Consider the following 17,951-nt stretch of genomic DNA (forward strand, 5'->3'; position numbering starts at 1 on the left):
TGAAGAAATTACATTGAAACCAGTTCCGAAAGAAGAAGGAAAGGCACCGGAGGAAGTAAGTGAGAAAGTAGAAGTGAAAAAACCGAAGAAAAAGAAGCCCGTAGTCGAAGAAGCTGCCGATGAAGTCACTATTAAGAAACCTGTTCCTGTAGAGAAGGAAGAAGAGGAAATTATAGAAGAAGTAACATTTAAGAAGAAGAAACCAAAAGAAAAACCGCTAACGGAGGAAGAAGAGGTCGCTAAAGTGACTCTCACGAGACCAAAACCAGTGGAGGAAGAAAAGAAACCGGAAGAAGTAGAAATATCATTGAAAAAGAAACCGAAGAAAAAGCCAGTCGTTGAGGAAGAAGCTGCCGAGGTAACTATCAAAAAATTAGTTCCTATCGAAGCGGAGGAGGCTCCTGAAGAGATTACCATCAAGAAGAAGAAGCCAGAAAAGAAACCAAGGCCAGTCACGGAAGAGGTTGAAGAAACTGCCGTAACCATAAAGAAAGCTCGAGCTCCTGAGGAACCTAAAGAAGAAGAAGAAATATCGACCGATGTACAAATAAAGAAGAAGAAACCCGTACGTAAAGTTACGGAAGAGGTAGCTGAAGAATTAACGATCAAAAAGATCGAAGAAGTGGAACAACCAGAAGAAGAAGAAGAAGAGGTGCAAGAATTCACAGTCAAAAGGAAACCTCCAAAGCTGCCACCAAAACCTATCGAAGAAATCTACGAAGATGTTACTCTTCGGAAGTTACGTCCAAAGAAGAAACCAAGGCCAGATATCAAAGAAATAACAGAAGCAGAGAATGTGACGTTCAGACCACGTTCTACGAAGACCAAAGAAGATGTAGAGCAAGAATTCAAGATCTCGTTGAACACTTACGAGGAAGAAGACATTTCTATGTCCGGTAAGGTTAAACTGAAACCTAAGAAACGACCGATGACGTACTCTGAAGAAGCAGGGGAAGAAACCATCAAAATTATGCAAGAAGTCGAAGACGACTCTGGACCAATTATAGAAGAGATCATAGAATCAGACGAGGAGGCTAGAGATGAATATAGCATAGAAGAATTAGAGACTGATGAGATGAGAGTGCCACTGAGAAGGAGAAAGAAGAAGGAACCAAGGCCATATAAGGTGGAAGATATCGAGGAAGGTGACGTGAGCTTAAAATTGAAACGCGAGAGGAAATATTCTGTGGAGGAAGCTGACGAAACGTTGGCGCTGAAGTTGAAGAGCAAGAGACGAGTTTCCACCTTCGACGAAGGTTCGAGAGGATTTTTCGATTTCCGCTTTCGCAGATAACGTTTAATGTGATGTAACGTGCTTTCAGCTAATATTAACGCGCTTCGTCAGACCATAAGGTGCAATTAGTGAGTATGCTTGTCCCTAACATCCTTCTGCCTCCGAAACGAAGCCTCGCCTACAATCTTCCGCTTCTTAATCCACTGCGAATGAAAAGCATATCGGTACTTCCTATAACGTACTTCAACAAAAAATCGCAGTAGAACGCTGTATAACGAATTTCTAGCGGCATTAGGCCTATTAGCGACATATGTATTCGTGATAGACGAGTATGATTGTATAATATCGTAAAATATATAGAATATATTGACGCTTCAATAGTTGATTGTATTAATGGATATCGGCTTGTGTAATTGATTTTGCTTACTTTTGTTATAATACTTTGTTTGACCCTTTACAGAAGAGGCCTCGCTTAGTATCACCAGAGAAGAAGACATTTCAGAGGAAGGTACGTTCATGTTCCAATAAAATACATTGCTGAAAACTATTTGAATCGTTTTTTGTATTATTTTGATTTTTATACACACTCTTTGCGTCTGTTCATTATTTTTTTTAATGTTTGGGGTTAAAAAGTTAATGTTTATCATATTAATAATATGTCAACCTATCAATCTTATGCAATTTCATTTCTATTCATATCGTTTATACTAGTGATCCTCTAATTTATCTATTTTTATTTTCATGACATTCTTAATCCAATATTAATAGATAACGTATTTGAATAAATTGATGTTTTAGACGAAATCGAATACGTTGTACGCGATGGCGACACAATGTTCTCGATTTGCTCGTACGTGGCAGAAACTGACGAAGCCATCAACCTCGTCGAAGGAGAAAGAGTTTACGTTATCGGTAAGTTGATACGTTTCTACACGAAATGGTGCATCATTATATCGATGTAACTAGGTTAACGGTACTATTGTTACGTTCTGCCTTGATATCTTTATTTTTACGTTTCCTTTTTTAGACCATTCGAATCAAGACTGGTGGTTCGTGAAGAAACACCTGACGGAAGAAAAGGGCTGGGTTCCAGCGCAATATCTTCTCAACGAAGTGCACTATACTCTGTATTTGCAGCGCAAATTGCACGAGAAAATCGATAAATTACCAGTATTTGAAAGTAAGTTTATTCACACTTTACTAACTCACTAAAAACAGTAAAAATTTATCTTGATGAAGATTATTTCCCAATAATATTAAGTAATTATGAACATTCTCATTTTCTCACACACTTGATTAAATTACAAATTACCTAATTTTACTTTACGATCTCTGTAATTATTTCATACGTTTTCACAAATTAACAAGAATTTGATTAACGCGTTAATTTGCATTTTAAACAAAAGAAAAGTTACATTATCGTAAAAAGTATTAGCAGAAAATTCGCGTCACAAATATAATGCAAATTATTAATTAATAATCACAGAACCAGGGCCAGGGGAGAAGACATCAGCACCGAGGTTCATCGAAAAATTGCAGCCAATTCACACACCAGATGGTTACACGATCCAATTCGAATGTCAAGTGGAGGGTCTACCAAGGCCTCAGATAACTTGGTTCCGACAGACAGCCATCATCAAGCCATCACCTGACTTCCAAATGTACTACGACGACGATAATGTAGCAACTTTGATCATCAGGGAAGTGTTCCCCGAAGATGCTGGCACCTTCACCTGTGTCGCCAAGAACGCCGCTGGTTTCGCTTCCAGTACCACAGAATTAATTGTGGAAGCGCCTCTTTCTGATCATGGATCGGATCTTACTGGTCCATCCAGAAAGAGCCTCTCAAGGTACGTTTTTTCCCACTGTATTTTCCATATCTTTTTTTAGATATAGATTGGAAAATATTATTGATAATATCGCAAAACATTAAAATAAATTACTTGCATTCAATTATCAATTTCTTCATTCGAGGATATCTTTGATTATTTACTATTTCTATTATTTCAATATTATTAATATTTTCTCGAATTTTTACACAAATATAATATGCTATTTGTTGGATTAAGTATGTTTCCTTATTCTTAAAATTAGTGATAATAATAATTGAAAAATACGTAAATATTTTTTCTACGCCTATTGCAATTCTAATTAAATAATTATAATTAAAATATTAGGTTGTCCGAAAAGTGTCTTTCTCTTACAGACACGTCTTTTACAACGATGCATCTTTATACAAACGTGAAACCTAATCTGTCGAACGTTGTGATCTTTATTTTGATAGAACGAAATGGATCATACGTAATTCGATAAAATAATATAAAACGGAAAATCTTGTGCATCCATTGTTTCCTTATAAAACGAAAGAAACTTTTCGGACGACCTAACATGTGTTCTATATAATTGCAAATAAATGTCTGCAGAGAATCATCTCTCGCCGACATCTTGGAGGGAATACCACCAACGTTCTCAAGGAAACCAAAGGCGAAATACGTCAACGAAGGTGATGATGTGATTTTGGAATGTCGACTGGTGGCAGTACCTGAACCAGAAATAACCTGGTACTACAAGGATACGCAGATTACAACCAAAGAGAACATCGTGGTTGCTACCGAGAGCGACATGCACATGTACTGCAGCGTAATTAAGATCACTAAAGTACAGAAGAAACAGGAAGGAAAGTACACTATCGTTGCTAGAAACAGGGAAGGTGAAGCTACTATAGAAATTCCTATGAAGGTTTGTATATAATAATAATAATAGTACTTCAATCGTGATTATTATTACTATTTGATAATTGCAATTCACTAGTTCTAGAATTTATTATTATTTGTAATTCGATAATATCATACAATTAATTCGAAATTGCTACGTAATTCCATTAATTTGTTAAGCAATTTCTTCTTCCATAATTTAATATTCGAATTGAAGGATTTTTGATAGAATATCGAATAGATGAAAATAGAAATTTTAATCTTCAATAAAATAAATACTGCACAGATCGAATGCTTCTCTACTTTGCTAATTCGCAAGTTTCGTTCTACTTAAATGTAGATGTTACTTAAAAAAATGTACACGAAAAGAATATTAAATTATAAATATTTTACGAAATGATTGTTACGCGGACTCGATTCTTCTCAAACTTGATAATTAAAAAGTCGTTCCATTTGAATATGGTATACAGAGATATTGCTTCTCAAAAATTTCAATCTAATCGCACAGGTGAAGACTGGCAAACACGAGCCGCCAGAGATTCTAGAACCATTGCAATCGTACGTGATACGGGAAGGTGAAACCGTGGTATTATCGACACAAATCGTCGGAAACCCAGCTCCTAAAATAACTTGGTACAAGAACGGTAAACCACTGAAAGGCTTGACTCCGAAACAAGATGGCCACGTGAATACGCTCACGCTGATTCAACCTCAAGTATCTGACACAGGGGAATATTCTGTGGTAGCTACCAACGATCTTGGCACAGCCGAAACGAAAGCTACGTTAACAGTTGAAAGTAAGAATATCGGAACTCGTAGTCATACTTTGCGCAGAATATTAGCTTCTTGCGATGAAAGCTTCTTGTTCATAATTATTCATTTGTAATTATTTGAATGGCATCAAAGGCTGATGAACCGTTTCAATCGAAGACACCAACGACTTCTAATCAAGCCGATTTCTATTGGGTTGGCAACTAAGTGATTGCGGATTTTGTCATTACCACCTAACGGCAAAATCCGCAATCACTTAGTTGCCAATAATAATAATACAGAATCGAAATAGCGTTCGTTGTTTCAATGAAGAATTCAATGAAGACCTTAATTAATTTTTACAATAGAAATAAAGTAAAATGCAAAATGTGTATCGTTCGAATAATCATGCGACAACGTATCAGGAAATTGATTCGATACGTGTCGTAATGAGACAAATTTTTCTAACAATGCTCATTAAATTTAGATTAAATAATATCGCATTACGCTTGTACATATTAATGCTGCAACATGCTTCGCTACATCATTTTTCAGTAAACTTGAAGCCTTCCCTGACCATTAGCTTCCAGCAACAAACATACGAACAGCACAGTGTATCGAAGGGTAGGATATGCTTCTGCTTGCGTTAATTTGTTGTGTATTTGCAATAATCTAATAACGAAATTGTCTAAGTAATAGCGAAAAATGATATTTATCTGTGTACTCTTGTAGAAATACCTAGCGGAGCTCCGGAACCGCCACTCTTCACGGAACGATTCCAAGAACTCACCGTTCCGCAGAAAGGTACCTTCAAGTTGGTGGCGAAGGTTACTGGAAACCCTGTACCAGAAGTCACGTGGTTAAGGTATCATTAGCTACTTTATTGTTTCCAAGTTTGCGTTATTTGCTATTTGTGAAATATCAAGATTTTTATTTTTTGCTTTTTTTTTAATTCAAACCTCAACACATATCGTTGTACTTGCAATACTTGAGTAGTGAAAGAACGATGAATTTATTGAATTTCCTCGACTTGTATTCTGTTTCACTTCTAAAATATTTTATTGCCGTTAAATGATCAAAATAACCAATTTATTATTTCTCGTGGTAATTTTATGGACAACGGTGCACTGTTAGGGATTTGAATAATTTCCGATAAAGCAGTCATTTTCACTGTTCCATTTTAATTTCTTTCGAACACATATTATATATTTTAGTCATTGGTATAAATCAAAGCACGTTTTAATAACTTACTTTTCGACAGAAACAACAAACCCTTGGAGAAATCACCGAACGTCATAGAAACCTACGACGGCGAGAACATCGTACTGGAGATCAGAAACGCGGATTCAGAGGTAGACGCAGGCGATTACAAGTGTGTGGCGAGCAATCCAGTTGGAAAAGCATCTCACGGTGCCAGAGTGACGGTAGACGTGGAAAAAGTAACATTCACCAAGACTCTGGAGAAGGAAGTCGTCATCGACGAGTACAAGACCTTGGAACTCACCTGTGAAACATCGCACACCGTGTCTACGAAATGGTGGCACAACGACCAGGAGATCAGTGGAATGGATCATCGCGAGATCATTCACGAAGGACGAGTGCACAAGCTGGTGATCAAGAAAACGAATCCTACGGACGAAGGAACTTACAAGTGCACCGTGAAGAATCAATCGACGTCGAGCAAAGTTACGGTAAAAGGTAAGAATCGCTGTAAATAATATATAAATAACAATAAGAATCTCTACGTCACTGTAAATTAAACATTTGAATCTACAACCATTGAATGCAATTATTAAGATTAGGTTTACAGCGATTATCAGACCGCGAATAGATATTTATTGATATTTATATTTTTATGGACGCGATTAAAAAAGTAGTCTCCAGATAGAGATTTTTTTTATTTATTAAATGTTATAACGAATATCTTATATATTTTTGCACGTTATGTGTAGTTTGTGCATTTTTTGCATCTTTAAATTTTCCACAAACGCATAATTACATAGATGGTAAAAAAAATGTATAAATCCGTGACGATTATTAAAGGAAAATATTAAAAATCGATTTTACAGCGATTCGTTGAAGAAAAAGTATGACGCGTAAGTAATTGAAATTTAATGTTACAGCCACGAAACCGGAATTCGTGAAGAAGTTACAAGACTGCGAAGTAAAGGAGCGTGACGTTGCCATTTTGGAGGTTGAAGTTACATCAGCGACAGCGGACGTTAAATGGTTCAAGGATGGCGAGCCTCTGGGACCAAGTAAAGAGAAATTGGAATTTGTTAAAGAAGGTACCGTTAGGAAATTGTTCATTAGAAGCACATCCGTCCATGACGAAGGAGAATACACGTGCAGCCTTATCGATCAGAAATGTTCAGCGGAAGTCACCGTCATTGGTAAATATTATTAATTTATTGTACTGAATATATTAAAACATCTGTTTAAATGTATCTATCATAAAATTCGTGAAACCTAACCAACTATCACCTAGATAATTTAGAATTTGTCATTTACCTAGTTTAGATATATCTACATAAATGGTACTTGGTACAGTAGCTACAAAATATATTGGCACTCCAATGTGTTCATTAGAGCATTTGTATGCTAGTTAATTTGGCCCAAGTATATTAAATTTCATATCATTTAGTAGCACTTTCGTACGAGTATAAAAATTTGATACTATTGGGTTGGCAACTAAGTGATTGCGGATTTTGTCAATACCACTTTATGACAAAAACCACTTTATGACAATATAACTGACTCGACATAGTACACGACGATTATTAATTCCTCGTCAACGTAATAAAAGTAACGTAACGTGATCACTTAGTTGCCAACCCAATATAAAAATGAAACATACAATAAGAATCTGATCAGAAAACATTTCATTAGTATTAATGTAAAGGTGTGAACCAATACTTTTTGTAGTCACTGTATATCTAATTATTATACCTAAGATACCTCTATATATATTATTCCATTTTTATCATAAATATATTCTTTTTATTATATATACAGGCTGGTTGGTAACTGGTGGTACAAAAAAGAAGTCGAAAATATAGAATAAAATTTTTTTTTAATTTTTCCATCGAGACAACGCTCTACAGTGAGATCCATTATACGACAACGATCTACAGTGAGATCCATTATACCGAGACGTGATAAAGTGTACGCGTACCGAGCGAAAATTCAAAGTCGATTTTCTCGAAAACAAAGCCTTGAACGAAAAATTTTTATTCTATATTTTCGACTTCTTTTTTCGCGTAGAATCACTCCCTTTCCGTTTGTACCTCCAGTTACCAACCACCCTATATATATTTGTCAAAATCCAAGGTCTTATACAACAACAACAATTTATAATTGTCGTTTCACTCTATGAAATAGATGCAATCTATGATATAAAAAGTCCAACATCTAAAGATTAGAACTGCACTTATAAAATTTACAAATAACAACTACTATTTCACGAGTATTAAATTAAAGTTTACAGTATGACGATGTACTATTTACCATCTTTTCTTACAAATTATCGTAGAACTACCACCGGAAATTATTACGAAGATGCAAGATGTGACAATAGCAAGAGGCGAGAGGGCAACGTTCGAGATAGAACTAACAAAAGGAGATGCGTTGGTTCGATGGTTCAAAGATGGACAAGAGTTACAATTTTCGGAACACGTCCGATTGTCGATCGATGGCAAGAGACAGAAGCTGAAGATCTACGATACGGAACCGGAGGACGCAGGCGTTTATTCCTGCGAAGTCGGTGAACAAAAATCAACAGCCAAGTTGACTGTAGAGGAACCTGGCGTGGAATTCGTCACTAAATTACCGGATGTCACCCTTGTACCATTGAACGCCGATGCCGTTTTCGTTATTGAAATATCACGCGACGTTCCAGTCACGTGGATGAGGTAAGATAAAATATTAATATAATACATGTGAATAAATAAATAATTATTTAGATAATGTGTATAAATATAATGTTACGTCTTTTATATAACGAAAAGCAAATTTGTGTATTACATTTTAAAATAGATAATTATTTCGAATATCGATATATACAAATGACTATAATTATATCGAATTAAGAGAAAAATAAAACTTGACGTAATGACATTATAGGAAAACGGAAGTTCTTAAGGAATCGTCCAAGTACACCATTATAGATGAGGGAACCGTGAAGAAATTGATCGTGAAAAAATGTACCGCTAAAGATATCGCGGAATACACAGCTGCGGTAACGAACGTGAAAACATCATCGAAATTAAGAGTCGAAGGTAATGTTCAGATTAAATATCTGCCAAACGAAATTAAAGAAATGTCTGTATTTAAACGTTTTAAAAAATTTGAGAAATTTATTCAACGACAAAATTTATCGCTATTAACGATCGATAATGTTTAACTGATATTATCGTTCGTTTAAATTTTCACAGTTATGGAAACGGCGCCAAAGATTAGTCCGGATACACCAAAGAAGTACAAAGTAAGGAAAGGCGAAGACGTGGAAGTAGTCGTGAAATTCAGCGCAACACCAAAACCAAACGACGAATGGACAGTGAACGGCAACGTGGTTACAAAATCGAAACGAGTCGTGCCATCAATCGGTGAAGAATCCGCGGTATTAACAATCAGGAAGATCCAAGAAGAAGATGTTGGTGATTATACTTTGAAACTGGTGAACAACGTCGGAGAGGCTACCATCGAGATCAACGTCGTTATCGTCCGTAAGTATTTTTAACAATTTCAAGATAATTTTTAGAATATTTCATCTTCTTTGTTTTTTCATTGTACGATACATTTTTATTAAGAAATTTTGTTCTTACGTTGTAATTACACGATACATTTTTATTGATAAATTTTGTTCTTACGTTATCTGTGTATTTACAGAGGTACCGAGTGCACCTGGAGCACCAGAACCATTGGAAGTAACTGAGGACAGTGTTACGCTTCACTGGAAGAAACCAGATTCAGATGGAAACTCGCCCATCGTTGAGTACATTCTGGAGTATCAAGAAAAGACTGAAGCTACGTGAGTATATTTTATTAAACGGGAAAAGGCTTGAATAAAATATTCGAATAGAACAATGTAGGAATGACTTCCGAGTAGAAGATTTGAATAAAAAGAGTTAGAATTGATTTGTGAAGAAAATATTCAAGTATACAAAAATATTTAATTAAGAGCAATACGATGAAGCTATAGTAAATCTTGATTGATGTTTTTCAGTGGAATAATAGATATGAGTTATGAAATATATTTATCTTTTTAATTTAAAGGTGGAACAAGATTACAGAGACTATAACAGAAACAACACATACGGTAACGAAATTAACCACGAACAAAGAGTACACCTTCCGAGTAACAGCTGCAAACGAGGCTGGACCAGGTGAAACATCACCAACTTCTCCGTACATAAAGATAACAAAACCATCGGCTGCAGAACCACCAGTTCTTCTAGAACCTCTGAAGAGTGTCATCGTTGGCCTTGGAGAAACAGTCACCCTATCTTGCGTCATTGGAGGAACACCGACGCCTCAGATTACTTGGTACGAATTTTCATTATCGAATCGTGTAAATTTCATGAAACTTTATCAGAGATATTTTTCTACTCTTCTCTTCTTAATTTAAATTAACCAAAGTACAAATTTTTCCATCGAATTTTCATCTTCTTGTAAATCTCTTTTGATTTGAACTATTTGAACCGGAAACTTGTCTATCGAATTTTCAATATAGTTTTTATTACATTTAAATCAACTTACAAGATCGTCTTGTCAAAAAAGATTGTAGTGTACTAAAATATCAAAAATTATATCAACAATAGTAGAAAATAATTTCAACCGATTCATCTGCTTTCAGGTTGAGAAATGACGAAATTTTCGAAAACAGCAACATCACGTACGAAAATCGCGTGGCAAAGTACACGATCGAGAAGACAACGGAAACATCGTCGGCGACCTTCACAGTGAAAGCAAAGAACGAAAGAGGAACAGCAGAAACCACGTGCGAACTGAAAGTGCAAGAGCCGCCTAAGATCACGTACGACGAGAGTTTGGCAAGTCAGAAACTTCCGGTGAACAGCCAATGGAAGATCGATATTCGGGCGAGCGGCTTCCCGAAACCAGAAATTACATGGTCGAAGAACAACAAGAAGATAGTGGATAAACGTGTATCCATTCAGACAGAAGAAAAAACCTCTACTATCTCTATCTCTTCGCTCGTTAGAGAAGACACAGCTACCTATACAGCAAAGGCAGCGAATCAAGCTGGCAGCTCTTCGGTTGACTTACATCTTAGAGTCATAGGTATTGTTATTATTATTCACGAATTATAACAATATCTTCAAGGGAAGATATATAACAATTAAGTCGCAGATACTTATGCAAATTTATACTTGTATAGAGAGAACTGAAGAAATAGAATTTAAACAGAAATTCGTTCCACTTGCTAAATATTATAACGGTTGTTCTACCTTAGATATTTCATATATTTCTACAGATTACGCGCATTTTGTGCATTTTTATACTTTTGAATCTTCTATGAATGCGTAAAAACCTGCGATCTAACAACGATCTTCCCTTTTCTAAGTTAATTCTCAAACATTTATCATTTTCTCTTACCAACCATTTACAGTATTATTTTCTAAATTAATCATAAACCGTTTATAATGTCTTAGATAAACCAAGCAGGCCTCAAGGACCAGTGAACTTCAAGGAAATCAGACAAGATCGCGTCACCATCGAATGGCGACCACCAGAAGACGATGGTGGAATCGAACTGGAAAAATACACGATCGAGAAATGCGAACCGGGCAAAGCTTGGGTGAAGATGGTCGATATCGACAAAGAAGTGGAGAGCTTCTGTGTGCACAAGCTGCAACAGAATGCGGAATACAAGTTCAGAATCATCGCCAGGAACGCTGTCGGAGCGTCAGAACCATTGGAATCGGAAACGGTCAAAATGAGAACTTCCTTTGGTAGGTTGAACGTTTATATTTTCTACGTGAGTTTTGCTTTACCTTTAGTTTACATTTCTTCGTCTTTTCTTCTTCGTCTTTTTGTATCGTTACCAGCCGTTTCACATTTTCTTACGAATGATGAATCGATTAAACAATAAACGTACGTTTGCTTCTGGGAAAAATTGCAATTGAAATTTTAGTGTATCGCGCCTCCTCTACAAGAATGTCAGAAGATATACGTTTCTGTTAATAATAATTTTCAAGGACTGGATTTTCTCAAAGTCTAGAAAACATTCGATCGAATATTGCATTTGTAAGAACAGAAACCGCGTGTAAGATTTTTGATCGTGTCTGAGCTTTGTGAAATTACCATAATTAACGTATCTTCGCAGAGCCACCTGGACCACCAAGAGGACCGCTAGAAGTATCAGGAATGACGAAGACGTCCTTCACGATAAAATGGCAGCCTCCAGAAAACGACGGTGGAACACCGATAACCGAATATATCGTTGAAATGAAAGAAGAATCGAAGAAATCTTGGCAGAAGGTGATAGAAGAATTCTCTTTGGGAGAATATTTTGACGAAAATTCAAAGTGCATCTTGTTGATTACACTGAAAATATTGTTTACAGATCGGCAGCACAAAGCACGAAACGACGCAATTGAACGTATCGGATCTGAAGACAGATGTACCGTACAACTTCAGGATAACAGCGAAGAACAATGTTGGCACTGGTCCTCCATACGTAGCCGAAGAACCAATTTCAGCAGGCAGACGAATCAGTAAGCAAATCGATCGATCCTTATTGAAAATTACAATATTAATCGCTTAAATCGTTGTAGGCCAATGTACAAAAATAATTTAAAGAAATTTCAATCTTGCAATTAAAGTTTCAAATGTTAAAAATATAGAAAATAATAACAGCATTTCTACGAGACTTTTAGATGGCAATTAGCAATTAAATTGATCGATTTTGATGGAAATTTAATTAACCGTATAAGTGTACGTAACGAAAATAGCTTAAACAATATTAATTCTACAATCGAAGTTTTAGACGCTTTGAAGCAAAAAAACGATAGCACGTAGATAAAAAATTATCATCCTAACGCTTCTGAATCATTTGCATTGTAACTTTCCGCTTATTTACGTTTATAACGCTTCCGCTATCGCTTAGAAATAACAAAGCTCACCGAAAACACCATGTACGCTCTGCTTGGCATATTCCCGTCAACGAAGGTAGTCATGAGTAAAAGTAAGTTTCATTATCTTCATAGTTTGTACTTTACGTTTTGTTACTGATCGACGTTCAATGTAATTTGTAGCACCTCCATCGAGTCCACAACACGTACAAGTGACGAATGTAACCAGTAAGAGCGTCACACTTAGTTGGTCTCCGCCAGCCAGCAATGGAGGATCAGAGCTCACAGGTAATTTTTAATCAAATATAGTATAATAGTATAATATAATATCTGGACATAGTAAATTATATAAATATTGTAGACTATAGATACAGATCTTCAGAATCGTGTGGAGAGTATATGCTGTAGTTGAACAGCTCGCTTACTTACAAATAATTTCTTACGAGAAATACGACGTTCTAAACGATTAGAAAATCATTTTCCACGTCGCTTTGATTGTTACGTCAACCCTCGTGTCTGCACATTTTTCTCTTAAAATTTAAAATCCATCATTACCGATTATAAGATAATAGTGTAATATTTTTGTTGTTTTTTTATTTATTTATTTGAATTTTACAATTTGTCCAGTAGGACATTTGGTAAAATATTATAGCTTAGTGGTATAATAATATAACATGTGGATGGCTACCCCCAGTGAGATACCATCTTTAATAGTGTAATATAATATCTGGACATAGTAAATTATATAAATATTGTAGACTATAGATACAGATCTTCAGAATCGTGTGGAGAGTATATGCTGTAGTTGAACAGCTCGCTTACTTACAAATAATTTCTTACGAGAAATACGACGTTCTAAACGATTAGAAAATCATTTTCCACGTCGCTTTGATTGTTACGTCAACCCTCGTGTCTGCACATTTTTCTCTTAAAATTTAAAATCCATCATTACCGATTATAAGATAATAGTGTAATATTTTTGTTGTTTTTTTATTTATTTATTTGAATTTTACAATTTGTCCAGTAGGACATTTGGTAAAATATTATAGCTTAGTGGTATAATAATATAACATGTGGATGGCTACCCCCAGTGAGATACCATCTTTAATAGTGTAATATAATATCTGGACATAGTAAATTATATAAATATTGTAGACTATAGATACAGATCTTCAGAATCGTGTGGAGAGTATATGCTGTAGTTGAACAGCTCGCTTACTTACAAATAATTTCTTACGAGAAATACGACGTTCTAAACGATTCGAAAATCATTTTCCACGTCGCTTTGATTGTTACGTCAACCCTCGTGTCTACACATTTTTCTCTTAAAATTTAAAATCGATCTTTACCGTATTATCATATACGTATACATACGTAGTACGTCACAGTATGAACCTATGAAACTACGAAACCCTTGCAAATAAACTTTCTCGCCTTTGTTTACCTTTACGGTATATCGATAGCCATTTCGTTAAAATAGAACTGAAGAAAATGTCTGTATCAGTTTTGTGTTAAAATAGGATAAGATGAATCTGAGTAGGGATCGTTTGATTATATATATGAAACCATAACATTCGATATAATATATAAACGTAAAATAAATAATATCGAAACGATGCATTAAAGGGGCTATAGAAAAATAATCTTACGTTTCCGCATTCTATCCCAAATAGGATACATCATCGAGAAGAGGCCATTGATTGGAAAAGGAGCAAGATGGACGAAGGTTGTCACCCTGGACGCTACGACGCTTCAACATTGCATAGAAAATTTGAAAGAGAGCGAATTTATCTTCAGGATCTTCGCAGAGAACAACATGGGACTCAGTTTACCTACAAACTCAGAACCAGTTACCCTAATGACTCATGCCAGTACATATTCTTCTTTTATAAATATGTATACATCTAGTGATCGTGTGCGAATTTTCATTGAAATTGTAATTTATTGCTCGCGATTTCACAGACGTGCCATCACCACCAACAGCGCCATTGGAAATCAGGCAGATCGCAGCGAACACGGTCGTAATTTCATGGGGCAGACCGGAATCCGATGGTGGAGCACCATTGGAAGGTTACAAAATTGCTATCAGGGACGCGAAGAAGACAATGTGGATGGAAGTAGGCAAAGTGAACGCCGAAACACAGAAATTGAATATCAGGGATTTACAGGAGAACCATATGTACCTGATCAGGATCTTTGCCAGGAACGAAGTCGGTCACAGCGATCCTTTGGAGTCTGATGAACCAGTCAAGATCATACCAGCTTCCGGTACGTCGTTTTTAATTTACCATTTTAGATGCTTTGTTAAAGGAACATTCGAAAAGATTGAAAAATCTTGGAGAGAAGATTTTGGAAACTTTTTGGTAATTCTCGAGAGAACGCTTATATAGAAACTTTCAGAAATTTGAAATAAGATATTCGTAATCTGTTCAAAGTACCATCCACCTCGACAAAGAAACAAATGTAATCTTTTAAAAATCTTAGATTTAAAATCTTGAAAATTTAAATAGCGATATTTGCGACCTCTTGAATATTCTACAAAGGACATTTGGCATTTAGAATATTTTAAACATTGTAAATAACACGTATATTTGAAACACTTAGAAATGCAAAAGCGAAATTTAATATTTGTAAATCATATTCTCTCTAAACCTCCGCGATGCTGAAATATTTGATTCTACAATTTCGCACTGTGTATTTTAGATTCAGATTTCGAAATCTCCCGTTGTTATTTCTGTATCTAGAGATCGAAATAGCTATTATTTTATTCTTTGGATAAATCTATCACACCGTTCTAAGCCGAAAATCCTTTATTGCGCTTTCTTACATGGGCTAGGGATAAAAACAAAAGAATATCTTAAACCTATCGATTATATCTAGAACTAATTTCTAGTTACTATTTATTGTAACTAGCGCATCTGCATATAGATGGCGAGCGCGAACTCACGTTGTCATTTTCAACATCTACGATATTTAGATTTAAAAATCCCTATATAATATCCTGTTCCTTAGAACAAAGTTAAGTCGAAAGATACATTCGAGTATGAGAACTTCTGTATCTTGTTAAATTTGAAGAATGCTCAAATCGATACATCCAATTGAACAATTTGCTTCGACTTGCCTGCACGTGCAATTTTCTGTTTTATTTTTCAGAATTAGCCGTAGTGGAGCCAGTAGCAGAAGCCACCGAGAAAGGTGAAACCGCGTCGATGAGCTTCAGCACGGAGAACACGAGTTCTTGGCTACGCGAGCACAACATGGATGCCGATATCCATTCGTACGCGAGAGCGAGACTTCTCAGACAAGACGAATATTTCTTCCGCATTTGGCATTATGCTAAGAAACTCTTCGAATAAGCATTTCTACGATTTTTAATGGCTGAGGAAAGACAAAGAATCAATTTATATTCGTTCTTCGTCTTATCGAGGACCAGAACAATTTAACGCGCTAGTAAGACAAAAAGAAAATCAACAGAGACAATAAGGAACATCTTTGATATTAATTTCATACAGAAATTTCATTCTTCTTTTTTCTAACGAAATTCTCAACAAATCGTGTTCGTATAATATTTCGAACGACTTGGATAATTACTTTCTTCTTCGGTGAATTCGCTTATCGTATCTATTCGATCTCCCTCGGTGAATATCGTCATACGTGAAACAAGGAAAATCAATGTAACATTATCGAATCGTTCCTCTCTTTTAGAAGCACGCGTATAGAGACTAGATTTAATGTAAGGTTCGATACTGGATGGGTGTAGAATCTAGTCAGCGTAGTGATAATACTTTTTTTTTCTTTTTTTCATCTTTTAACGGACCAAGACTTCCTCACGTATACTTAGAGTCGATACAAATGGAAGAGGAATTCTTTCCATTCTTCCGATTCACGAAATAATCGATAAGGGTAATCGTATTACTGAAAATTCGTGAATCCAGCTAAGAGAAGTATGTTTGAAAATAAACTAAGAAATGTTATCAGTGATCTTTATGATATAGCTTATCTTTTTATTTCTCAAGCATTTTAAGTAAAATTATAAATAACATTAATTATATTCTTACTATCATAAAGATTCGCTGTGATCTTTCTTCGTTTCTGAATTATTTAATATTATAGAAATTATTCTTATTTATTATTTATTGGTTGTATAATTATTTCTATCATTCAAATAATTCCATTATATTCGAATGAGTAGCTAGCTATTGAAATGAATGGAAAGTTTGCACGAATTTTCAGTCACACGATTGCGCTGTACTTGAAAATGAAAACATCCTGACTTCCTCGGGATATTCCTTTCGTTAAAACAGTACGCTATTGTGAAATATTCGACGAGAAAATTCGAAAAGCCCCGAGACTAACAGATCGTCGGAGAATGTGATAAACGATCGGAATCGATCGAGTACCTTGTGTAAAGAAGCGATTTAGAAGCGATTAAGTATACTTGAACCCTTTCTCCCCCAATCCTAAACCATCCTATTGTCCATCCCTTCGTTATCCATGCCACCCTTTGTATTTATATTATAATTGCGAACGGAAAGCAACGTTCGGTTACTCACCCAAGTTTGCGAGGATTACTTTTAGTATTTATTCGTAATGTATAATGTTATATTTAATTGTTATTCGTCACCATTGCCGATGTAATTAATAATAATTGTTCATAATAAATCGGCATTGGTGCCGATTATTCATGCGACTGGTCATTAAGAGACTAGAAAACGAAACGAAGAAATGCCACGCGTGGTTGGTGTCGCGAGACGTAACAAAATATAGGTGCAAAAACAACAGCATAATTCACCAACAACGCGTCGCATACTTCGACGTTATATTGTAAGACATTTTGCCAATTAAATTATTGCATATAATATAATATACGGAGTTTTTATTCGATGAAGAGATCCCTTTTTACCTATAGTAGGTTTCGTAATGTGTATTTTATTTTAGACTCGAATCAAGTAGCAAAGAATGAGCAAATAAAGGCAATATGAGATGCGCATATGAACTGTTTTATTGAAATAGAATTTTAAAAGAAAACTTTTTATTAAATTCAATACTTCAATTCGATCCAATACTAATACCGAAAGAGTGGAAGAAACCATCCGAAAATTAAGTCGTAAAAAATCAATATGGAAGACAACAAGATTCATTGTGTTCCATGTTGTTTTC

The 17,951-nt window shown here is 35.4% G+C and overlaps 1 protein-coding gene across 1 annotated transcript in view; it reads left to right on the forward strand.

Annotated features, from left to right (window-relative positions):
* The window catches only part of LOC100743641 (titin), a 133,563-nt gene extending 115,908 nt beyond the window's left edge, over positions 1 to 17,655 (forward strand). Inside the window, 25 exon segments of the mRNA XM_033323400.1 lie at positions 44 to 1,256; positions 1,695 to 1,742; positions 2,033 to 2,146; positions 2,262 to 2,414; positions 2,721 to 3,084; positions 3,658 to 3,973; positions 4,457 to 4,745; positions 5,254 to 5,322; positions 5,431 to 5,563; positions 5,960 to 6,396; positions 6,822 to 7,091; positions 8,231 to 8,609; positions 8,821 to 8,975; positions 9,132 to 9,422; positions 9,586 to 9,727; positions 9,973 to 10,242; positions 10,553 to 10,998; positions 11,370 to 11,669; positions 12,044 to 12,198; positions 12,284 to 12,434; positions 12,827 to 12,904; positions 12,975 to 13,079; positions 14,465 to 14,662; positions 14,754 to 15,059; positions 15,945 to 17,655. Coding sequence (XP_033179291.1) covers positions 44 to 1,256; positions 1,695 to 1,742; positions 2,033 to 2,146; positions 2,262 to 2,414; positions 2,721 to 3,084; positions 3,658 to 3,973; positions 4,457 to 4,745; positions 5,254 to 5,322; positions 5,431 to 5,563; positions 5,960 to 6,396; positions 6,822 to 7,091; positions 8,231 to 8,609; positions 8,821 to 8,975; positions 9,132 to 9,422; positions 9,586 to 9,727; positions 9,973 to 10,242; positions 10,553 to 10,998; positions 11,370 to 11,669; positions 12,044 to 12,198; positions 12,284 to 12,434; positions 12,827 to 12,904; positions 12,975 to 13,079; positions 14,465 to 14,662; positions 14,754 to 15,059; positions 15,945 to 16,147 — 6,585 coding nt within the window. The 3' untranslated portion in view covers positions 16,148 to 17,655.
* The last annotated feature ends 296 nt before the right edge of the window (positions 17,656 to 17,951 follow it).

This window comes from Bombus impatiens, unplaced genomic scaffold (genome assembly GCF_000188095.3).
Source record: "Bombus impatiens unplaced genomic scaffold, BIMP_2.2 scf_0967, whole genome shotgun sequence".
NCBI classification, from domain to species: domain Eukaryota; kingdom Metazoa; phylum Arthropoda; class Insecta; order Hymenoptera; family Apidae; genus Bombus; species Bombus impatiens.